At 46.8% G+C, this 25,101-nt stretch overlaps 1 protein-coding gene across 2 annotated transcripts in view; it reads left to right on the plus strand.

Annotated features, from left to right (window-relative positions):
- The first annotated feature begins 742 nt into the window (after window positions 1–742).
- NTF3 (neurotrophin 3) overlaps window positions 743–25,101 on the plus strand; it is a 53,387-nt gene continuing 29,028 nt past the window's right edge. The window contains exon 1 of one of the 2 annotated variants that reach the window (XM_088145141.1): window positions 743–934. In XM_088145141.1, coding sequence (XP_088001267.1) covers window positions 904–934 — 31 coding nt within the window. In that variant the 5' untranslated portion in view covers window positions 743–903. Of the gene's footprint in view, window positions 935–3,721; window positions 4,828–25,101 lie in introns of those variants that run through there. The other variant, XM_088145079.1, reaches the window with a different exon arrangement.

Here is a 25,101-nt window from a genome sequence, read left to right on the forward strand (position 1 = left end):
CGGTCCGGATCGCCCCCTCCATCCCAGCGCGGCCGGACGGGCGGAGAAAGGAGGCGAGTTGGCCGAGGCCGGCGGAGCACTCGGCTCCTTTCCTTTGGAAAGCCCGTTCGGGGGAAGGACGCGGGGCCCTCCGCGCTGCCTCTCCCGGGGGAGGGGGCAGAACGCCGCGGCCCGCTGGTGCTGCTGACCCGGGCCCCGCGGCCGGAGCCGGCGCGGCAAGTGCGGGCGCTCGGCCGGGGCTGCGGGGGCGGGGGCGTCGTTCTTGGGCTGCGGAGAAGATGAAAGCGAGCGGAGCGCGGGGGGGAAGGGAAATACTGTGTGCAGAGCGCGGGGAGTCCGCTGCCGCCCTCCCCGCGACGAGCCCCGCCGGGCGCTGCAGGGCGAAGCGCCCAGCCCGGCCCCCCGGCCCCAAACGGGCGGTGGAAGGAAAAATGGAGGCTCCTCTGCAGGCGACCCACCCTGAAGAGTAAAGCGCTCCTGAAGCACCGGTTGAGCGAGGCTTTGCCGGCTGGCGAGTTTTCTGAGCTGGAGGAGCCGCGTCGCCCGGAGGGGAACGAGCGCGCCGAGCGAAGAACTTCGCACGCGGGAGCTTCAGCGCCGCCGCCGCCGCCGCCGCCCTCCTCCTTCCCCTTCCATTTTCACTTTTTAGGTGGAGCTTGGGGGAGGGGCGGAGGGGGGCGGGGGAGGGGCGGGGAGGGCACTTTCTCCCACTCCAGCCCCTTTCTCCTGCTTTCCACCTGGAGTGACGGTCACCAGCTCAGCCCGAGCAGGAGTCGGTGGCTGTCCGGGATCTGCAGCCCGAGCCGAAAGTGGGGAGCAGAGCCGACTTGAATGGAAAAGGGCCCCCAAGGCTGTTTGGGGACCCGCGTGCTGGAGGGCTATGGCTGAGGGCCGGAGGTGGACATGAGAAAGCCAGAGGAGGCTTCGGCTCGCGGTAAGCGCTCGCGTTTCGGGCTTCATGCTCGCAACAAAGGTCTCTGGGCTGAGCTCGCCGCGGGGGAGGGGGGGTCACCTGCAGGATCCTTGCAGCGCGGGGAGGAAGGCGTCCCCTGCGGGCCTTTTCTCTGATTCCGGGAACCCTTTGTATCTCGACCCGGGGAATTCGTGGGAGCCCGAGACGTGGGCGCAGCAGCCGAGCTGGCGGCGATGCTGCGGGCGTGATTTCTGAGCGCGCCCTCCAGGCTGTGGATGCGGGAGCGGGAGGCCTTATTTCCGCCGGAGGGCTCAGAAACTCTGCGGACGTCCCCCCTCCCCGGGCGACAAGCAGCCCCAGAAGGAAAAACTCGGGGTCTGAGCGCGCGCGGCCCAAAACCCTGGGAGAGAAGGCGCGGTTAAAGCAGAGGCGAAGGAAGGCGAGGGGCGCTCCACGTGTACAGACAGGTGGTCGCTTCTCCCCCTCCTCCACCAACACGTTAACTCTTTGTAAGCCCCTTTTGTTCCTGGAAGGTGCAGTGGAAGTGCGCAAGATGACATTTAAGCAAGGCGGCCGCGGTGGCCGCGGGTGAATGCTTGCCCCCGGCTGCAGACCTGCTGCGGCTCCCCGGAGCTATTTGTGGGAAGCGTAGAAATGCTCGCGCAGGAGAACGTCTATCCTCTCGCTGGACTTCGGAGGTGTTCTTGAGGGGACCCGGAGGGAGGCCTTGGCCTCAAGGACTGGGACCTCAGGCTTCTCCGCCCACCTGCCGTGTTTTTAATAGAGGTCATGGAATAGGTCCTCTCTGGGGATGTACTCTCAACCTGGACCTCTGGTGGGATGGGTGGAAATGGGAGGCGCAAAAGGTTTCGCGCGTGAGCCGTCCCAACTGGAAACGGTGGTTCTGAGTGGGTCCCTCTGGAGCCAGGGAGGGCCGGGCAGCCTCGTTCTGAGCCCCGACTCGACTCGTACGACTACCTTGGTTTTAATTCTGGTCTCCCCCTGGCCAAGAAAGCAAGCATGACTAGCTCCATTTTGGTTCCTGTTGGCCAAGATTTGGTGGGGAGAAGGGAGAGCCAGTCCTGGCCAGCCTGGCGTGAGAACTGAGGAAGGCCCCTCTCAGACGCCCTCTGAAGACAAACTGCCTGCTTTTCTTTAAACAAATATGTGGGGAAATTATAGCTCTTGGGTCCATCTTGGGGACTTGCACTGTTGTGTTTTGAGTTGGGTGATCTGAACTGAGCACTGAGCATATTGTGGGCGTGTTGCTAATAATGCTGCCGAGGTTTTCTGATTGTCACGAGCAAAGCCTCTGTTGCCTCCTTGTTGTTGTTGTTGATGTTGTGCTTCCACGCTGTATGCTAAAGGTAAAGATGCTGCTGCTGCTGCTGCTGCTGCTTTTTTCTGGCTTTTTGACTGTCGCTTTTTTTAAGGACAGAGTCAGTGCTTTGGAGATCTGGGTCAGTTGTAGTAGCCAACTGACAATCAGGCTGGTAGTGAGAGTCAGTCAATGGGAGTCTTTTATCCCATGACATCCCCCCGGGTCAATTCCCAGCTGCATAGAACGAAGTTGGCCGGAAAGCAAATAGTGGAGAAAGCAGGGTAGAGGGTTTGGCCTAATCCGGACTCTGTTCCCTTCTCCAAAAAGAAGGAAGTTCTTGGGGGCTCTGTTCACAGCACAGGGGTGCATCCGATGCTTCTGCTCCACTTCCTGTAAATCATCCCACCGTGCCTTGGCATCAGGCTTTGGCTAAGTCGGATGCATCTCATAGATGGTTTCCCAGAAAGGGAACGGGGGCCATCAACGAATATCCCCACGGAGGACGTGGTGAGGCTCATGGAGGCTCATGGAGGGAGGGCACAAAGAGGTTTCTCGCTGGCGGGCTCTTGTGGCTTGAGGACTTCAAGGATGCATTGGCAAGGACTCCGCCGGCTGGATCATGGTCTGGCCAGCTCAGAGGTTTGGCTCAATAACCCAGATCTGGCAGCAGACCAGGGAAATATTAGTTATTAGTTTTCCTTCATCAGGAAAGGTATACCCGGCCTTTCCGCTTAAATAAGCCCTTCGGGTGGCTCACAGTAACCAAAACAAAATGTAGAACCTGACAGAAACATCAGTGCCTTTAAAATCAGGTCACAGTTCAAAGTCTGGCAGAAGGGAGGCGTTCTTGCCCCTTATTTACATGCTGGGAGCCAAGCCCATCTCCGCAGGGAGCCCATCTTATTGCCTGGGAACCTCAAAGGAGAAGGCCTGCATACCAGAAAGTGGGGCTTCTCCTCTGCTGCTCATTGAAGCAAGGAGAGAGCCCGCGGGATTTTGCAGCAGGCACATTGCGCCTGGTAGGTGACTGGCAAGCACTGCAGGTCTTTCTGTATGGGCATCCTGTGACTCCTACACACAGCATGGGTCAGCCTGGGTTTTCAGCAACTGCAATTTCCAGACACTTTTCGAAGCCAGCCTCCCAAAGAGCCCACTGCAGACAGGCTGCAACGAAGGCAAGGGAACTGTTGTCAGATCCAGCTGGCTTAGGGAGGGTTGCCCTAGTCGTACAAATGATCCTCCACCCACTGCCCCACCTGCAAATCCAGTGACAGCTGGGTGTCAAGGAAGACTCCCAAACCAGGAGCAAACTCTTTCTGCGGGTGGGAAGTACAATTCCATCCTAAACAAGTTTCATCTCAATCCCAAAGTCCAGCTTTTTCCTTATGAACAGCAGCCCCATCTGGTCTGGATTTACTTTCAGTCTGTTCTCCCTTATTAGGCCTATCATCCAGATTAGGCTGACTTTAAGGGTACTGGATGCTTCCTTGGAATTAGATGGCACGGAGCAGGTAAGACCTGGCATCATCAGCGCACTGATGGCAGTCCACTCCAAAGACCTGCATGACTCCGGACAGCAGTTTTCTGCAGGTGCTGAATGGCATGGGGCTGAGACGGAACCCTGTGGAACCGCCCAGCTGTTGGACATCACCATCTACCGTCACCTTTTACATACACCCTAGGAGAAAAGAGTGGCCCTAAAGCTCACCCCTGTGGTGGACGATATCAGAAGCTGCAGAGAGGTCTGGTAGAACCATCACAGAGAACGCTCAGCAAGGCAGTCTCAGCACCACATCCCAGATAAAATGGCAGCTGAACTGGGCTCAGATAATTACTTTCATCAGATACATCTGGAGGTGTGAGATCACCACTTTCTCAATCGCCTTGCCCAAGAATGGAATACAGCTTATAATTACAGACATCTTCTGGGCCAAGAAAAGCTTTTTCAAGAAGGGCTTTAACAAGCAGGAACACAACCACCCTTGCAGAGGCCCTGATCACTTCCCTTAACCATGAGGCCACTTTAATTAACCTGGAGGAGCAAGGGAGGGAGCAAGCAGGCAGTGGCCTTCATTATTTCACACGCTCCTCGACATCCACAAGATCTACAGAGTGGGAAGGATCCATAAGAACAGAGCAGTTGCTGTGATTACCTTTCTAGACCCACCCCAGCACTGGAGTCCGAACTGAGGCAAAATCCAATTGACTTTGCCCTCAACAAATGGTGAAAATTGTTCCTAGGAAGTCTCTGACTGTTCCAGCTCCCCTCCTCACAAATTGGGACAGAGAAGATGTTGCATAGTATGGAAGAGCATCACCAGGAGGACAGAGAAATAAATGTTCTTCTCGCATTTACTGCATTGGAGTAAGTCTTCAAAGGAGCCCTCATAGAACTTCACTCTGGGTGCAAGCCCCCCCATCCTGAGAGTTCCTCCATTTCCCTCACAGTCTTCTGCCATCCACTTAGCTCTTGAGTAAATGGAGATGCTGATCTAGCTCTGCTAGTTGGAAGTGGAGGAGGGGTGTCAACCTCTTGAGTCATCTCCATGTCCCAGAGATGCAGCAGAGCTTCAAGGGTATTACCAACAGACAGGTAAGACATTCTCCCAGTGCAGTGAAAAAACCCTCCGGATCCACCGGGCACCTGATCGGACCATGTCAACCAATCCTTCATCCCCACCTGCTGGTCTAAGACTGACCTAAGATTTTGGGGGGAATTCTATGTTTTAGTTGACTTTGGCTTAATTAATTGCAAAACCAACCCAAGACTGAAGCCTTCCGAATTCCAAGCAAATGTATGTAGGCCCTTGTGTAGCAGGAATTTTAGATTTGGATTCTGAAAAAAGTTAGTGGTCTGTTTTGTGAGGGCTGTTTGCATGACAGGTCCATAAGTACCATGCGGTATTTCAGAAGGACAGATGACTGAGTCAGAAATGAGTTAGAAATACAGATTGGTATTTGAGGCACAGGTGCTTATATACTTTTCTGCTCAATCTTCAAAACCATAGAAAGCGCAGAGCTGATTAAATCAGAGGCAGATATGGACGTGAGGTGAAGTTAGAGTCGGCAATTGCAGAATAACACCTTGTTCCTTTGGTTTGTTTCTGTGGCATTTTCATTGATGAAAGTCTCCCTCTCTCTCTCTCTCTGTAGCAGAATTGCATAGCTTCAGTAGACAGCAAGTTAGAAACGCTCCGAATATGGCAAAGCTTACAGCAGGCTCACTTTGCCATGGATGTCCTCATATTCCTAGGAGACAGAATATCTCTGAGATCTTTAGAAGATGGCACGCTCAAATGCACATAGCAGCAGTGCAGCGAGGCCATCTCGAGCAGGGATTATTCACTCAGTAGGGCAAAATTCAGAAAGAACCTTGTAGCAGCTTTTGAGTCTAACAATTCTATTTAAGACATACTTTTCATGGGCTGAAGCTCACTTCAGGAAACCTTATGCCTTAAATAAAATTGACCCTTTCGGAAATTTGGGTAACATAGATAACGCAACTTTCCTCCTAGAACGTACACTATAGGGCAGAACATCCTATAATTCAACAGCCCAGGTCTCTAGTCGGTCTCTAGACCAAATAAAGTGTTGAACCCCCTGAAAAGTTTGTGTTTCCAGAAGTTTGTGCAAAGGTTGTCATCAAAGAAAAAGACAAGGTTATCACAGCAATTGTTTAGGCATCTGAGTGAGCCCAAATGAAGGTTTTTATCTCAAAAGCTCACTGTCTTCATCCAGACACAACAACTTTGGAGCAACAACCTACCACGTGGAGCTATATCTGACGTCTCCTGTATGAGGTATTTTCCTCTCTGCCTCTTTCCCAATCTAAAAATATTGCAATATCGAGTTATAGAAACGAGAGCCACAGATCTTAGCCACTCCTGAGTTTCACTCGTCAGTGGCAGTGTTTGGGTAGGGGAGAGATGGGGAGTAGGGTGCCAGGTTCTCAGGAACAAGAACACTGTACGGGTGGGCAGTTGCGGGCTGCAGGTCACAGTCTTGGTTTGAGCAGTGATCAGGAGGGGACCAGTGAAGCGGGATCTTAGTTTTCTGATCTGGCCTTGAACTGGCAGGTGCTTGGTTGAAAACCAAACTTTGTCACATACTTTAATGGGGGGTCAGAGCACGCTTCCAATCTGTGAATGTTTTATAATCCTGTTTAGCCTGTTCTGATTGTTCTTTCAGGACTTTGTGAACTGCTTTCAGTTCCTGAAGAACCTGATTAACTGCAGGTGCTAAAGTCAGGGTGATTATGCTGAGGGAGAAAGTGGGTGAACTTTCAGGAGTTTGCATCGAACAGGGTCTGTGTGTTGCACATAGTGAACTCAGCTGGGAGCAAGAGCGTGACCCAATTATCTTGCTGATAACTAGCACAGCAGCAGAGAGATTGTTCCAGCGAATCATTAATACGCTCTCTATCTGTCTGACTGGGAATGTGGAGACATGTACTCAAGATGGTATCTTGAATAGGCTGCACCTATCTATGAGGGATAACACATTCTTGCAGTCCATTATGCAGTTGGAAAGTGTGCTTCAGAAATAATTGTGCCATGTAGCAAACTGAGGCAAAGGAGAGAAGAAAGTGAGCTTTGAGATGTTCTGGCCATGAGCGGATGGTAGCTCAGTAATAAAGTCCAGGGAAATAGTCAAGGGCCGGGGCGGAGGTAGAGGCATGAAGAGACCCGAGGGTAGGTTTTGTTCACTTCAACATTAGTCAGGCTAATGACACAGTTCCGAGCCTCTACCTTGATCTGTGACCACCAGAAATCTGTGACCGCCAGAGTAGATGTGCAGTGTTTTGAAGGAAGCATTCATCAGAGCAGATGGAGAGGACTTTGTTCCTGCCAGTTGGAGGAATAAGTATTTCAGCTAGATGGAACAGCAATCCATTTTTAGTAGAAGTGGTTGGAAGAAGCGTTTCCAGATACTGATACCATCCAAGCGTGTTTGGTGCAAACGTATCCTGTTTCTGCTGTATTCAGATGACTCCTGCAAAGACTCAAGATCGCAGCAATGTGTTTGGGATGCTTGTTAGTGGCTTCCAAGGATTCTTTCTGAATCCATGTAAAATCAGAATTCTGTGAAAATCTGTCTGCCCTCTGATTATGAACACATGAAACACCAGACATTACGTAATTAAAATGTGATAAATGTGTGACCCTAACCCTAACCCTAACCCTAACCCTATCATGGCAGCTTAGCTCCTTACTCCAGGTTCTGATGTTTAGTGTGTACTTCATATGTTCCTTCCAAGAGATTTGTCCAAGTTTAAAATACATCTTTTACCACTGGTATTTCTTAAACCCAAATAATACTGTATACTTTCACTCTGTTAGGTATAATATATGATAGTGGTATCTACAGGAAGATAATATCCTGTGAGTTTCAGAAGCTTGTGTTAAGACGGTTCCTAAAGCCATGTTGGTTGTACTCATTTCTACTCCAAATGATTGATTATGTGCCATTAAGTTGGTGTCAGTTCTTAGCGGCCACGTTGATAGATTTTCTCTAGGATGACCTGTCCCTAAACTGGTCCTTCAGGTCTTCTAAATGGTGCACTCATTGCCACTGTAACTGAGTCCCTCCCCCTTGCTGCTGGTCATCCTCTTCTTTTTCCTTCCATCTTTCCCAGCATTACAGCCTTCTCCAGACAACTGGGTCTTCACATAAGGCATCCGAAGCAGGATAATTTGAGTTTGGTTATTTGTGCCTCGAGTGAGAACTCTGGGTTGGTGTGTTTGATGTTCTATTTGTTTTCTTGGCTGTCTACGGTGTTCTCAGGAGTCTTCTCCAACACCAAAGTTCAAAAGTGTCAATTCTCTTTCTATCCTGTTCCTTCAAAGTCCAGCTTTTGCTTCCATGGAGTGTCACAGGGAATACCATTGCCTGCATGATTCTGATCTTTACAGGTATAGACAAATCTTGGCATCTGAAATTCTTTTCCGAGGTCTTCATGGCTGCTCTACCAAGTGCTATTCTGTGGTCTATTCCTGACTGCTTGTCCATCCTCTCTCAACCCAAACTATCTCACAGGACTGATGTTGTGGGGATGAAATAAGTGGAGATCCCCATATAAATACTTTGGGGCCCTAGAGAAAGGCAGGGTGGACCCCTCATTATGTTGGTTCCTCAGTTTGTGGGAGCACTTGGAGGGGTTGTACTGTGGCTCCTTCTCTAAGCAGAACCCAAGAACTGCCTTGGCACTGCCGAATAGCTTAAGCTTCCAGTCGCTCATGCAGTTAACTGACACAATTGCATGAGCCTCTGAGCGGTATGCACCTTGGATCAGATTATCAAGCCCTTCATCTGCCAACGCTTCCTCGTAGAGCAGGTTCATTCCATGTCTTATGTAACAGCTGGAATTCAGTAATATTTGAGGCAACAGAAAGTCCATTTCCCCCATGAAACCACCCAAAGCTGTGAAGAAAGAACTCTGCCCTTTGTAAGTGTGGTGATGTCCATTTAATTGCGGAACCCTAAACTAGGCTAGTGAAGAATGCCATCCAAGTGCTGCCATCTGTCAGGAGGTTTTCTGTCCAAAGCTTCGTGGAGGGTATTGGGCAAGAATGTGGGCGATTTCCCCATAGCTCCATCTGGCTTTCCTGGTGGAGTGACAGAACATTTGCATCTCGGTAGCCCAGATGTTGGCCTCGTCTGGGCCAGCTTGGCCTGTGCACTGTTAAGTGGGACTGGCTGCTCCATTACCTGTTCCTTCAGGGCTCGGTTTTCATGTAGCAGCACCTCCATCTATGCGAACGTCCCAGGGTTCACACCAGTGGGCCCAAGGCAAAAGCTAGTACAGGCAGTCTTGACCTCAAACTCCAGACTAAACTAACAGGGTCCAGCATCAGCAGCACAAAGCCATCTCTCTAAAAGTGAGAGTTTTCCAGTCCTACATCTGATGTATAAAAACTTTTATCACAGAAGCTTTTAGCCTCAACTCAAGCACAACCAGTGGTGGTATGAAGTGAAGTGGCTGTGCAGGCTGCTACTCTTACGGTGGTGTTCTCCTGGTCTGCCCCTTCGTCGTCTCTTGACCCTTTGCCTTTCAGAGCAGTGGCATCAGCATCCATATGAACGTGGGCCTCGGCCTCTGTTTCGGGGCCAGAATTACCCAAGGTCTGAGAATCAGGAATGGGCGGGTTTCCACCAAGATCTCACTGCTAGATCAGACTCACCGGTTTCTTCACTTTAGGGCTACCAGGTCCAAGCTGCAGAAATCTGGAGAACAACTAGATGGGAGAGGTAGAATTTCCTGTATGTCTTTGCTGCTATCTCGTGGATGTCTGGCCTAGCACTACCCAGATCTGTTATCTCTTCTTCCTTCAGCTCCAGTTATCCCCCCCTCCCCTCTCCTCCTCCTCCTCCTCCTCCTCCTCCTCCTCCTCCAGACTTGGCTAAAGGGGCAGTTAACAGGGTTGTAGGGTAGGGCTGGAGTTGGCAAAGTAGGAGAACAATATATTGGATCCGCATGATTATTGAGAAGGGGGGGGGGACAGATGACCATGCGGAGACCCAGACTGGTCTGCTGCACAAAAAAGGAAAAGAAAAAAGAAAGAAAGAAAAGAAACTCAGACAAACTGGCTGTGAGTCATCCCAAAATGAGTACTAGAAAACTTTAAATAGGGAAAATCACGTCATGTGAAGAATGCCCTTAGTGGAAGACAGCAGCCTCCTTGTAGTCCGGCGCTGGGTTTCTAAAGCTCGCCAGCTGGGCGCTTCTGAAGATTCACAAGCACAGTCAGGGCAGGGTAATAGACTCACCTGCTTCCATTATGTCTGGAAGAAAACTGCCCTATTCTGAAGATAAATGGTTAGGCAAGGAATACATCTCTCTGGGGCAAAAACTGAGTGTTCCCTTCAGGTCAACATAGCAGAGCAAACGTCGGCTACCTGTTGGGGGCTTTTGTTCCAGCCTAGGAAAGCTCTCGCTGGGAGCACGAGGAGTTCCCTCTCTTTCAGCCTGGCGAACGGCAGGACTCACACTAAGATCGCAGCCATTCCTCTCGGTCTCAGCTTAGGACAGCAGCTCCTGCACAGGATAAAACTCCCCTGGGTCAGCTGGTTTCCAGAATTCTTGCGGCTTTTTCCTGATGGGTATTATAAATATTAACCTTCATCTATCTTGGGCCTTTCTTTTCCAGTTCTTGGAAAAGGTTTGTATCGCTTCTCGAGATGTTTTTTTAAAAAACAAGTATACAGAACTTCTGTTCAACACAAGTTGTTGAAGTGGCAACATCTCCAAGTCTTCAGCCAGGCCCACCAGACAAGGTGACACTTGGCAAAGGGACTCCTGGTCATCTGAAGGACAGCCAGATATCCTGCACCACATTCACAGACAGCGCTTTGCATAACGCACGGATACCTTCATACCACCCAAGTTATGTTATTTTGAGCAGCCATTTTTTCCCCGAGGAGCCTTCGTTACCTACCCCTTAACAGTCCAGAGCGATCAGAAGGAGAATGCCCTTGAAATTACTGAATATTCTAAGACGTGCAAATTCTGGTAGAAAGGTAGTGGTTGTTCTGTTGTAAGGAGTGTTTCTTTCAAGAAGTGAACATCGCTGAGTATCAGAGGGTGCTTCTGCCCACTGTGTTATGTGGAAGTGAGAGTTCAGTGCCGTGGGAAAGGGGTCCGTGAGAACTCCGTAGTGAAACAAGAAGAGGCAGAGCCAGAGAGGAATGGACGCCGAATGAATGTGGATTAAATGCAAAGCTGAGTGGCCAGGGCAAAAGCAGTGCCATGAGGTGGTTTGGTCATGTAGAAAGCCTGAACAAATATGATGGAAGAGCGAGTGGGCTGAGGGGAAGGAGAAGATCAAAAAAGGTTCCAGCTGAATGGAGCTGATGGTCTCAAAGCAAGAAAGGTGCAAAGTTTAAAGAGTAGAAGGCAGTGTATGAAGTGGTACAAGGAGGCGATGGGAGCAAGAACAGTTTGCATAAAGAGAAAGGACTGAAGTATAGGAATTGTGCTGCCATAAACCTAAATTTGGCTATTTCCCCCTCTTTTCTTTTCTGGTGACTTTAATTTCTTCTGCTTACTACTTCTTTTTCTGCAATTTCCACATTGTTGCTTAGTCCGGTGGATACGATGGGAACTTACTACAACGATAAACATATGATTATTTTGTTGAAGGAAGCAAAGCTGAGTGTCTATAATTATGGCTGGACAGAAGCCACAAATGACGTCCTCCCCAGCTGTCCCTCTCTTGCTTGTCTGTTTGTTTATTGATATGTGTTATACCCGCCTGTCCTGCAGAAGGTCAAGGCAGCGTATATAGCGCTCCCTGTGGCGACCGTCCCCCAAATGGCATCTGCAGGAAAGGTTGGGCTGGGTGACCCGCTGAGCTTCCACAGAGGGACTTGAATCTTAAGCACTGCACCACGTTGGCTCTCTCGCTTTTATCATGCTGAGGTTCCAGATCATCTAGAACCCTGGTGGAAACACTGCAGGCATTGAGCCTCACCGAAGCATTGTTCTTCGTCCTTTGCTTGAAACGTAATTAAAATGGAACTTCCAAACAGCATTCAAGCCAGAACAGTCATGATTCTAACAGACACTTGCTGCGTTTCTGGATGCGGAAATGAGCTGATGGGCACGTTTGAAATTTTGAAAGGATGTTGTGGGCTTTCTACAAAATCCCACATGCAGCCACAAAACACTCATTTGCCAGATGTCTGAATCGGTCCCTTCTGCCTTCTTGAGATCACTGGTTGCTTGGTTTCTGTCCCTTGGAGTGCTCAGGTAGAAATACTCGCAAGGAAAGCCAACACTGGATCCAGCCAGCCCGTTCATTTCCTAAGGTTGCCTCTGGGGACCATGAGGATTGTAGGGGGCCAATATACAATATGACTTTTTAGAATTAAACAAATTTCAGGCCACCCACTGTGAATAGTTGGGCATCAGCAGATGTGCTCAGAGGCCTCCTTTGCTGATTTGGAGGAAAAGGTGTGGCTCAAACCAACCTGAATTCTGGTCAGGCAGCTAGTTGGTTAAGTGGGCCAGTCCAGCAGTATCATTGTGCCATTGCTTTGCCATCCACAAGAGCTGCCTGTCAGTTTCCAGGCCCAGCTGAGAGATTCTGACTCTCAAAAAGCGTTTGAAGGCCTGTTATCTGAAGGACCATCCCCTTCCTGTCTAAACTCACTCATCGGATCATGTCTTCAGAGGCCCTGCTAGAGAGGAGAGTGACATCTTGCCCACTCCTTCCTTAGTTGTCTCTGATTAAGGAGATTTAGTAGTCCTTGAACAACCTGAAAAAATGCTTTTCCAGATGCACCCAAATGAGTTAGAGGGGACCTCAAAGATCACTTAGCAAAGCCCTCTGCAGTGTGCAGGAAAGTCAATAAGTAGACCTTCACTCCCAGACTATTTTACTTTTTACCCCTTTCCAGTATGTGCACCATCAAATTATTAGACAGGATTTGTCTTTCTCCTTCTGAGTTGTAAGCACCCTCTTTAGCAAAGTTCCTCCATACACCAATTACTCCTAAAACCTGTTCTCTGAGCCTTTCTTAGTTTCACGGTTAGGCATTCCTCTCCTAGAGCTGCGCGGTGCTTACAAGTTGCACAGTTTATGTTCCCAGCGGGGGTGGGGGAGTGATTCTGGACCTCCTTGTTTTCTTCCTTAAGTCATTTCTTCCACTCTCTTAATCCCTCTGATCGATTTATCACTAAGAAATCCCTCCAGTTTACATTTATTGTAGTACCACTTAAGCACTCATCTTCCAACCATTCCCCTGTGGTCCATGATTACTCTGGACAATCCCACCGGGAGGCTATTCTTTGTATATTCTGTTGAAGCAAATAATAGGAGGACCGTTTCGGTGATAAATTTTTCTGAATGTCATGTCTTCCTCCTTCCTTCCTTCCTTCCTTCCTTCCTTCCTTCCTTCCTTCCTTCCTTCCTTCCTTCCTTCCTTCCTTCCTTCCTTCCTATTGTTTTTTTGGCTTTACTTTGCTTTGGAAAGCTTCCTGAAAAGAGTATTTTTTTGCTGTGGTGGTGTTGTCCAGGCTAGATCGGTGCAAAATCAGGGGCAGGTGCTCCAGATTTGATTCACGCAGGTCTAGTCCCCCCTTTCCTCAGAACGCCTGGTGGAGTTCCCTTGGTTTAATGTCACCGTGTTTTGTATTTGTGGGTGTGTAGCATATTTTCTTCCAAACCATTTCAAGTGGGAAACTTCATAAAACTTCTGTTGCTTTCAGTGGGAAGGGGACTGTTAAACATTTCGGGAGTGTTCTCAGTTGAAAGCAGAGGTGCTTCAAGAATGCGCCTGTTTCAAGCTAGAAACGCGACCGTAATTCTTACAGTAGGGTGGTTCCTACTCAAAGGTTTCGTAGCAAAACGTGTTCTGCACTGTACCTACCTTTGTGGCAGGTTCCCTTTATTTTGCCTGAAAATGGTAAAGTTGGATAGAGAAATATGAAGTTAAGCAAGATGCCTTGTTCAAGGAAACCGAAAATGCAATTTTCAGGGTTGATGTGTAATATTTAACGTGGATTTCTTTCTTTGCCATTTTCAGCTTGTGACATGACTTTTAATGAAATGATTCTTTAATCCTTTTTTGCCAAATTGATCTGCAGACTTCCCCCTTTTCATAACATAGCTGACTCCCATTTAAGTTGTGGTGCGGGTATGGTGTGTGTATGTGCTCAGCTGTATTAGCCTGATTTTTTTAAACTATATTTTTAACCTTCCTTGATGTCTTTGTTTGGTTCTTCTTATTAGGGCTGTATTGTTTGCAACTTATCTCAAATTAATGCCATCTGTAAAATTTAACTCTGTGCTGTTGGGCCCGCATCCAAGCAATTCTGTTGTTGTTGTTTTTCACTAAAGCATGACGTGAGGCGATTCCCGGTGCTTATGTGCAGCTCCGGCCTGCTCTTCACGTCTCAGTGCATCGTTGCGTGTTGTTGATGTTTGGTTTCAGTCTGTCGTTGGAGGGTAGACTGAGCTTGTGTAACACCTCATGAGACAAATCGCATCCCGTTTGCCCGAGAGCTCCGTTTCGCCAGTCTAACGGTTTCCAGACGCCTGCGATGCCTCCCTCCCGTGCAGACAAGTGTTGTTGTAAACCGAGATAATTCTCTTCGCCTACAGCCATGGCCTTTTGTTCTTCTCACTCCTGGATCCCTCCAGCAGCTCCCTGTCTTCCTCCTCCTCCTCCTCCTCCAGTTCCTCCTTTGACTCCGACTTCAGCTTTATGTACAAAAATCTTTACGGGGTCCACTTTGTAGATAAGTGTTTCTTTCAAGGCCTCCAAGCATAACCGTCCCTTCATTTACGCTGTAGCCCACATGCGGCACGTGGGTTTTAAGATACCTGTTCCACTTTCCAGATGATATTTTTTGAACAGCATGACATAAATGATCCCAATAAAAAAATAAAATTGGTTTGATCTTTCAGAGGTTTTCTCCTCCATCCATTTTTGGACATGACATGGCATACAGCAGACATAAAAGTTTAATATCATAAATCCATAAATCGTTTCAGTTAAGACGGACATTAAATAACTGGAACGAATCCTATCTGTCATAATGTTCTTATGTTGATACCAAATCTTCTTGTTTCTTAGTGGCACTTGATATATTCTTTCACATTTATTATTTTATGATTGCTTTCTCTAAAATACTTTAAAATGCACTCAGTGGAGTTGAGGATATAATTTATATGTATTTTGTGATTAGTACTGAAGTTGAAACGAGGGCTTGGGGTCCCTCGCATCAGTGGCATTGCCTGGAGAACTGTTGGGGGGATCTGAGTCCACTGGAGTTGGGCAGCTAATAAATTCAAACAAATAAACAAATAAATCTGTGGGTCCAGTCTTCCATGCAATACCTGGGGGACTGGACCCCCTTCCCCTCTCCCTAGTGAGAGGTCCCCTGTGGGTGCAGAGCCCTTGGGATGTCTAAAAGCTTTTTGTAACCTTCTAACCTTCCACAGTGGTGGCATTTTGCTAGGCAATAATCCACACAGAAGGATGAAAAGAAGCAGCCGACTTCATTGTCTCCAAGGGACTCTGGGGTAAAAAGTAGCCACCCATGTTTGGTGTAGAAGAAGAGAGGCAGAAGAGAGGCAGAGGGAGTGTCCAGTAAACAGGGCTCTGTTCTGGGGTGACAAAACCCCTCTTTTTCTCTCCCCTAAGATACAACTTAATCACCAGGCTTGAAGGGGGTTAAGGGGGTCCCTTTCAGGGCCCAGCCCTTCAGGAGTTCACAAGGATGGATATAGCATCCTTTGTCCAGCGCCTAAAGACACAAAGCAACACAGGAAGAAAGGGATGGATTGGGAAAGAGATAATACCTTGAACTAAGCCTTAATGTGCTTTCTTTGGTGCTGTCTTAATGTGTTGCATGAACTGAGACTCTCAGTGTCTTTAATTGCTTGAAAATGTGCAGATTTCATTTCATTCATTTACAGAAGCTAGAAGACTTGCTAAGTAAGATTTCCAGTGGTAAATTTGCACTGTCCTGCACAGGATTTCTCCTGCCTTTCACTATGAGTTGTAAAACTGGCCTAAATTTTGCAAAAATATATCTGATTATAAAATCATTTTAAAAATCTGAGCCATGCTAGCTTGTATAGTTAAACTTTTCTTGATGTAGGGGAGCCACACGCGGACTCTGAGAAAACTTTTTGATATACATCTAACATCTACCTGTGTCACTCATTGTTTTGGCCATGTAACAATTTTAAAAGTTCTGATTTTAATTCTCTAGAGTTATTGGAAGTGTTGAAGTAATCTTTGTGGCAAGTAAGCATTTCACACTGTTATACTGTGTATGAAATAACTGGTTTTATAATATTCCTGGTGAACAGTTCCATTGTGAGCTAATCATTCTGCCTAGTCACAGTATTAATATTTCCCTTAAATATGGAATTTGAGAGGATGTCTTGACTGTTTTATCACAATTGGTTTTTCCCCAAAGTAATGTTTTTCCCCAAGGAGTATAAACACAATTGATTTAATAAGGGGTATTTTTATGTTTACCAAGAGTTATATAGATAATATGGTATGCGAATCAAGTTTGGTCTAATTCTTATTTACAAATCAATTCAGAAAAAGGGTGTTTGCACATATGCAAATATCTATCAACTCTCTGAATTGGCTCACAGGTTGTTTTATCGGATTTGGAAGTGTCCAATTTACTACCTTGGTTGGAAAATCAAATCGTCGAATCGTTTGAAAAATCCAGACTGAATATTTGCATGGCCCACGTAGATCAGTCTTTTGTATTTCATTAAGGCCCAGCTTGAACTCAGCCTGAAGTCTCAAATGTTCCGAACAGGGAACGCTCTCATCTGCTGCTCTACATCTGGCTGCCCCAAACTGATGTGAAACATCTGAAAAGCAGCTGTGGACTTCTTTATCTGAAAACAGTCCTTCACAGACTCGTGAGGCTTGTACCTGTAAAGGATCCTGATGGTGTTCGGCTGAAGGTAGCCCCAGCGGCTCTTCCTGTATTGCCCAACAACGGAAGGCCAGGAACAGAGAGAAGATGGTCTGCCTTTCTTGGTGGATATAAAAATCAGCTGCTTGAACTGGGAGGAAGGCAGCCCCGGCCCGGTCGTCCGATAGTCTAGCTTTCCATGTGGAGGGAGATTGTTCTTGCTTTTGCGCGGGAGACATTCAGCCTCACGGGCCGAGCTTCTGCAGGGTGTGGTCTCCATTGTCTTCTCCTCTGGTTTCAATTTTCTGTTTCTGTGCAACTTACGGAACCGTTGGGATGAGATTATATTGTCTTAAAAATTAGTTGAAGTGAAAAAAAAAACTATCAAAGGGATTCCAGAAAAGTATATGAACATACAGCTTGCAGAACCCTTAAGGCAAAATCAGACTCATAGCATCGTGGACTTTGTTCTGCCAGATGAACTTCTAAGTAGTGAGCAGAGATGGAATCCCTGTGGCTTAATGAATTACCCAGTAAGGAGGCATCACGGCCAGGAAGACAGAGATACTTGACCCTGACTTTCAGGACAATGTGATGCAACACAGCGGTGTAATTCAACCCTGAGATCATTTTTCATGAATTGCTAGTGTTGTTAGCAGAGGCAAAGATTCCTCTGGTCCCATCTGTGCCTGTGCTGGATATGGCGATCTCCTGAAGTGGAGTTGGGATCGGGAGGTGGAGTTGCTTGGCGTGTCTTTTCTGCCACGGACAGATCCCTCCCTGGTCTGGCAACTGAGGCCACCTGTAAGGACGGAAAGCTGGTTAAAACGGTCTAGGCCAGGCACCTGATATAGGTAGACATTGTCAGTGGTGTTGATCTCCTAAGAGACTTCAACACTATGTGGACTGACGCCTTTCAGATTTAGGTCAGGAGTGGGAAATCCCCAAATTTTTACGTTGCGGCCTTCAGAGTATCCTGAGGATGTGCTGAGGTTCTGAAAATGTCCGTTTTCAAGTGAGGGTCTGCCCTTATTTTGCTGCTTTACACCTTTCGCCCCAAATGACTCCCCTCACCCCCAAATAGGCTGAAATTCTTGTTTTAATTTCCCCAGCTCCCCAGCATGCCATCCTCAACATTGGGCTGGAAATGCCATCCCCGCCCAGCCTGGTGCTACCCCCCGCCCTGGCCTCATCCCCTGTGCCCCTTAGAGACCCAAAGGGCAGAGTGGGGCCTTGCCTGCTCTGGTCAGACCTCAGGCTGGAATCTGTGTTCCGAACATCTGAGTGACCATTGCAGCCAATGGAATGCAGTGTTGGAAGCTCAATTGTCCCAGGGCAGATGATTTTCCAGGAAAACTGCAGCTGGAGCAGAAAGGTTAATTGGGCCCATCTCATGCCTGCTGCAGTCCCCAGAAAATGCCCCTCCTTGGTTCAAACAAAGGGACCCCCCGTAAGCTTATGAACCACCTCCTTCTCCATGTGTTTTAAGGTTCTTAATTGCACAGGGAAAAAGTACTTTATGAACACTTGGAAATTATGTTTGAAATGCCAGGATTTTAAGACCAGAAAGTGGTGAATCTCTTTTTCCAATTATATGCTGTGGAAAGATCGCATGTACACACAGCTTGGTCTGCATAAGGAGAGAGAAAGTGTGCCAGAAAGGTGCTTAATGCTATAGAAGGGTGCATGACATTCAGAGAAGGACACGCCTTTATTTTTGCATACATTTTAGCCATGCAAAGTCTTGAGATGAACAAGTACCGGATATGATATTTTATGTATGGTTGAGGATAATACATAATACAAAATTTTTACAGCACAGTTTGAATGTTTGGGTAGTCATTCTGAAAGCCGCTCTGCAGGACATGTCAGTGTGGCAATTCTCATAATTTGGTAAGCTTTGACGGCAGTTGCCAGAGCACTTAATTAATTAATTAAGAATTCTTTTATACCACACCAGTCATTAGCTGGCCTAATTTAACAGCTGCATATAACAATCTGATTTTTAGCTGCAAAACATTAGTATTTACAACTGAATGTCTCAGTATTAAGCAATGTCTTTTCCATCTTTAAGGATTAGGTAATTCTTAAAAAGGAATCGTTTTACTTGCAAAAAAGTAAATGGTGACCAAGCGAATCTCCTATTAATAGAGGAATCCTATCTGTAAAAAATGGGGAAAATATTTTTGCAAGCTTAGGTGAGATAGTTTTCAGTAAGAATATCCAGTGTGTACCAGTGTATTTCAAACATGGCAATATGGCGTTTGATTTATAACCGGACAAATACAAGAGGAAAGGATACATTCTGGATCTTTTAAAGCTCCCAAACGTCCTTAAAGGTGATGGCTTCTTCGATATCAGTAGCTTCCAGGCACAGAGATGAACTGACCTTATTAAAGACATTTTGAGGAGTACGTAAGAAAAGTAGTATTAGCTAACTGTGGAGAAACATTGGTGCGCAAAAGGGCTTCTCCCTTTTTCTTCCCTGGATGTTTGGAATTTATAACTGATGGAAAGCTTTGGGTGATCTTCGTGAAGATGCTACAATGTCCTCTTAGGCCACATTATGTGACTGTTCCCAGTCAGGTTAATAATGCATTAGATAGGAAGAGATGAAAGAAGAGAAGTTGATTGAACAAGATAAACAATATAGTATTTTTCATTAAAGGAGTAATGGAAAAGGAAACTAGGAAATTGCTGTAAAGTGATGACAGAATGACACTTCCCAAGTTTTATAGTCTCTTGGAAGAGTCCTAATGTGCTAATAACAAACATGCTTAGGTAAACCTTCCTTAAGGTAAGACATATTTACGTCAACCTTACTTTAAAAAGAAAAGAAATCTAAAAGTACGAAAGAAATAACTACCACAATTTGTCTTTTGAAGCAGCAGAGGACTTCTGATGAAAACCAGATGGTTAGTAAATAGGCACCCAAAGACCATTTTTACTCTGTAGAAAGGGGCAACCCAAATTCTCATGGGAGGGGGGGTTCCCAAAGCCTGAGGTGCTGCCCTCTCTGCTTGCTGGGTTGCAGGTGCATTTCTGACCCTGGGGGTGGGGTGGGGGCTTCCTGGGGTGCTCCTTTTCCAGAGCAGGGTGCGGCATAATATGGATCAGGTTGTATTGATTGATGGCCGCTGTGTCTTTTGGTAGACATTGGAAATGGATCTCAGGGGCACCTGTAAGGAGTAGCCCATAATTGAGAAGAAGGGAGAAGGAGAAGGAGAAGGAGAAGGAGAAGGAGAAGAAAACCTTCTCCAGTAATATTTACATAAAAAGATGCCTTCTCTTACTTCTACTTCTTTAACTAGGAGTATAATCTCATCTGTAATTAATATATGGACAACCCTCAAAGTCTTGGTACAAACGTAATTATAGGAAGTACAACAGGGAATTTACATCTCTATCTACGTGTAAAGGCGAAATTCAGTTCCTTCCAAAAAAGCTGTCCGTGCTTATGCAGTTCAGAGCCAGCGGGTCCTTGCCTCTTCCTTGGTCGGTGGCCCGAACCAAGGCTGAACGAGCTGGGCTTCCACCATCCGTGACTTCACCGCCAGCGTCGCTGCCCAGCCGGAAGAGGCTTTGGCTCCTGCTTGGAGCAGCTCCAGCACCCTGCTGCGTGGCCGAGGGCCCTATTTTACTTTTGCTTCATTTCCCTGGGCAGAACTCTCCCCCACCAAATTGGGGAACTTTGATTATGGAGAGGTACCTAAAACAAAACCGACAAGCAGTCAAGAAAAGTAATAAAACGTATCCTTTTATTTCGTCTTGGTTACAAAGCACCGACTCTCGTAAGCAACAATCGGATACAGTACCTTGACTGAGAGAAATGTATACTCTAATTTACGTATCAAATTTTACGCTTGTTTTCTCCACTTTCTCTCTTTCTTCTTTCCTTACCTTGTTTACTGGTTCCTTCCCTTTCTTTCTGCTTCAGAAATTTCTTTTCCTTTGTCCTCATATGTTCCAAATTAATATGCTCCCCTCCCCCCCCCTTTTCTGTCCCCAGTGTTTTTCTCATCTTGTGAGACTTCATTGTTTCGCTGTAAAAATGTTTGGCCACAACCCTTAAACCACTTTCTTGCACTAAAATCTCGATGAAGCCAATCGGGGGGACCATTTTAAGAGAAAGGGAACAAACGTGAAAAGGTGTCTTTGGCAGGGCAAATTCCCGCCACCCTCTTCTCGTAGGAAAGACTTAAGTTCTTTTCTTTCTCTTTTTCTTCTAGTGGGGCATCCTCTGCCCTCGATGACTCTTAACTTCAGGTTTCAGCAGGGTTGAAAGTGAAGGCGCTTCTCTAGGTAGGGGTGTCAGGACAGCCAGCTGTCTGAAGACAAGGGTGCTCCATACAGACAACCACGGCTGCAGGTGGTTCCCCAAGCCATGAACGCAGCCCCCAGGAATCTCCCAAAGTCTTTAGAACCAGGGAGCTGAAGGGGGGCAGTTAGACCGTCCAGCTCCGTCGCTCTTGGCTGCCCAGAGGTGCGGGAACAAGATGAGCGGCTGTAAAGATGGTTTGAATAAATAAATAAATAAATAAATAAATAAGGTACAGAGATGAAGGACTCCGTACACCTGACAAATGTACATACAGAACCCTTTATTAAGGACGACAGTGAGGGGCTTCCAGAACATTTTAAATCTGGAAATTGTGTCGGTTATGGTAATTTAGATGAAATAATATACAAAGGGTATTTTTCAGGTTATCTAGTGTAATTGTCTACAAGTGTGCATTAGTGATGTGGTGTGATATTTCTTTCTCTCTCCTTCGCTCCCTCTGCACTGGATCACCTAGATCCATTCTTTATATTTGCACGCGGAGGCAGGTTCGTATATCTACATGCGTGCGTGCATGCGCGTTCTCGTCATGCTATTTACTTTCAGGGTAAGCAGCGTTTAGAATGAGCACAGAAGAAGAATGAGGAGCAATAAGTCAAAGAAATTAAAGGCAGGAGATGAGAAAAAGAGAAGGAAATGTGGCTAAACATAGCTAATACCAACGCCCTCTCCATACCGATCTGTCCTTCAAATGCCATTCCTTCTACCACATCCATAGAGCGCTTTACACATCGCCTTTTGTGCTCTGAACTTCCCACCTCTCTCTCTCTCTCTCTCTCTCTCTCTCGGGGTCTCATCAGCTACACCCCCCGCGTCTTTCTCAGTCTTCTCCTCCCCCGCGGCCCTCCCCTCTGCCTTCGTAAGTTGTTCAGTGATTCCGTCTCCATTCGTTCTCTCTGCGTAACCAACCCATCTCGCCTACTTCTCTCATTCTGGAGAGGCACTTCTGTATGCACTGTAGTCTACGCTTGTTCACCCCCCTTCAGTCTTGACCGGACCGCTTATCGCTTGACCACACACGCTTCTGAAGTGCTGTGGTCCCCCTGCAGTCAGTTGCGTATGGCGTTTCTCCAGGTGTGGCCAGCACTCAGCTCCACAGGACTAAAGGGGCAGCGCATCCTCTTCCACCCGGGGGGGGAGGTTTCACTACTTTCCACACACACTTGCTGCTCGTAACAGACCACATACTAGCCAGTACCCTTCTGTTAGCATTTGTGCACCTGAAAACATTTCCACCCATTTCCCCATTGTTAGTGGACATTTTGCACACAATCTGGCACACATTCACCCGCCTGGGCTGGTATTTCACCAGTTACCCTGCTTTCCTAGTATTTGCCCTGCAGGGTTGCAAGACCCGCTGGTGTTCGCACTGCGCTCACTGCAGTCCTTGCCATGACGTTATCCATTCATCCTGCCACTGGGGTTTTAACAGCCAGCCTGATGCCGAACAGGGCTCAGAGGGAGCGAGTGGCCCAGCGTCTCTTTCTGCATTACAAAAATTGTCCAGTTTTGTTCATTACCTTGTTACAAGCCTATGAATGTCTCAGGAGCCTTTGGTGAGACACACTGTTCATTTATTTATGTATTTATTTATCATAATAATAAGGAAAACCCAAATGATTAACTACAGGAAGAAGAAAAATAGAAAAAAAGAAACATAGTGGATTGAATAATAAAATATCAGTAAATAAACAGGAACTTTACAATTGTCATGAAATTTGAAGTTCATTATTTCGTTAATTAATATATTAGTTGATTTTGTAGAACTAAGTTCATTGTATCATTTGAAACAATAGCTTGAAATCTCTATAAAGCTCTGAACATGATATTAATACCATCGCTATCTATCAATATTTCAAGGATAAATGCCTGTAATCATATAAAAAGAAAAAAAAAGAGGAAGGGGAAGAAAAAGCAATAACAACAGTAATTAAAAATTATTTAATTTTAAATTCCCTCCTGTTATACCCTGGGTGATAATTACAAATTATAATTTATAAATGTTGGAATTATTTCTAATTACAGTCCTTATGTCAATTGTTTCCCCTTTAAAAATCATACTCTAAGTGATGTGTGAGGTATACGGGATACACGTTCTTGCTTAAATTTGGTCAGGCTTCTGTTCTGAAAGTCTGCTGTTAATTTTGCCATTGCTTCATATTCGCCAAGTTTGGTTTCCCAGTCTAATTTTGTTAGCAAAGAGTTTCTTTTGTGATGTTGAGCAGATTTGTCCTTGTAGCTGTCAGTGTAGAGCATAAAAGATTGTGATATTTTTATTTACATGTTCTTCAACAATTCCTAATTTTAAAAATGAGGTTTCAATTCAAACTTTGTTTTTAAAATGTTTTGAACAACACTATATTTCTTTCCAGCACTTTTGAGTTTTTTACATGACCACCACATAGGATAAAATGTTACTTCTTCATTACAACATTACCAGTATTTTTTATTATATGATTTATTTATTTTCGGAATTACTGATGGGGTTATATAGCATCTATAAAACATTTCGTACCAATTTTCTCTTGAATTATTGCATGGGGTAAATTTTATTATTTTTTTCCATAATTCTTCCCATCGTTGCATTGTTATTGTTTCTTCAACATTTTGCAACCACTTTATCATAGCTGTTTACTTGTTCTGTCTCTGTGTCATATTTTACTAGCAGTGTGTGCATTATTTATTTATTTATTTATTTATTTATTTATTTATTTATTTATCAAATTTATATGCTGCCCATCTGACCATACAAGTGACTCTAGGCGGCTTACACATAAAAAGTGATAAAAACAACCAAAAAAATCCTATGGGGTTAAAAGGCGAGGAAAGTGTCCTCAAGGCACCCCCCACCCCCAGTGCTGCGAGACCCCATTCGATCCCCACGCCAGGCAGCAGAGCCAGGGCTCCTCCACGCTCTTCTGGAGAGCCAGGAGGGTGGGGGCCAGCCTCACCTGTATATATCTGTGTGTGTGTGTGTGTAGATATATACACACACGCACACACACACATGAACATGCATACATACACCTGTGTCTGTCTATTTATCTATTTACCATCGACTATCATCATCTCTCTATCATCTGTCATCGTCTGTCTATCATCTGTCTCTATCTATCTGTCATCTCTCTGTATCCCCCAGTTGGTAGTCTTGGTTCTGTGCGAGTGTTCCGAATTTGCCTTAAGGACGCGCCTTCTTTCCCAGGAGCACCTTTTGCTCCTCCAGCGACATGTGAACGCATCAGCCACGGTGGATGTCCACCTTCGCCAGGTCCTCCTTGCCGCCTCCAGTCTGCTTCTGGGCTCTGGATGCCCCTCGGGAGACACCCTATTCATGGGTTTTCAAGCCCCAGTGAGGGGCTGCCGAGCAGAGCAGGTCTGCCCCGCTCGTCAGAATCCTGGAAAAAGTTTTAGGAGGTTAGGGAAAGAAGGGTTCATTTGGAGGGAAGCCTGTTCGTTCTTCCTCGGCTGCCTTGCTTGATTTTTTTAAGACAGCCACACAGGAATCAAGGTGACCGGCCTACAGCTTTCCCTCAGTCTGTTGTAAAAAGTGGTGCTACCTCGTCCTTTTCCCCTTTCCACCCTCATGCCGAACTCGCCGTCTGCGCTGTATCTGCGCTGGGTCAGCTGGGGCTCCTTCTCGTCTGCCATGTTCTCAAGGGAGCAGCCCTGCCTCCGCGCCCTGCTGAGCCCGCCGGTGCCCGTGCTGAGTTCTCCCTTCACGCGGAGCCCCTCTGAAGCCCCTCGGCTTCCAGCTTCCCCGTCACCCGTTGCCACGTCGTTTCAGGGGATCGAACCCAGTGGGTCTCCATGGACACTTTGTGCTCGTCTGGCAGCCCAGAGGAGATCCAGCGTGCTCCTCTGAATCCAGTGGAGGGTCGCGTCTCTTTGGCCCGCTCCTACGCTTGGATTCGGCCGTAACGATGCGTTTGTCTCTTGGCCGCAAATTAAGCGTGCCATTATTTTGTCTTGGCGAGGGGGGTTAGAGTCACATATTTAGTATGCTTGCTTCTCCTGCAGGCGCCCTCTGCATCAGTTTTCTGTCTGAAGATCACTCCGCAGGATTAAAGACTTTTGGGCCCAGATCGAGCCCCTGCCCTGGCCCTAGATCCGAATTTGCTGCTCCCTTGAGAACA

This window comes from Python bivittatus, unplaced genomic scaffold (genome assembly GCF_059951505.1).
Source record: "Python bivittatus isolate LINGU-HERP-01145 unplaced genomic scaffold, Pbiv_v1 ctg000010_np1212, whole genome shotgun sequence".
Classification (NCBI taxonomy): domain Eukaryota; kingdom Metazoa; phylum Chordata; class Lepidosauria; order Squamata; family Pythonidae; genus Python; species Python bivittatus.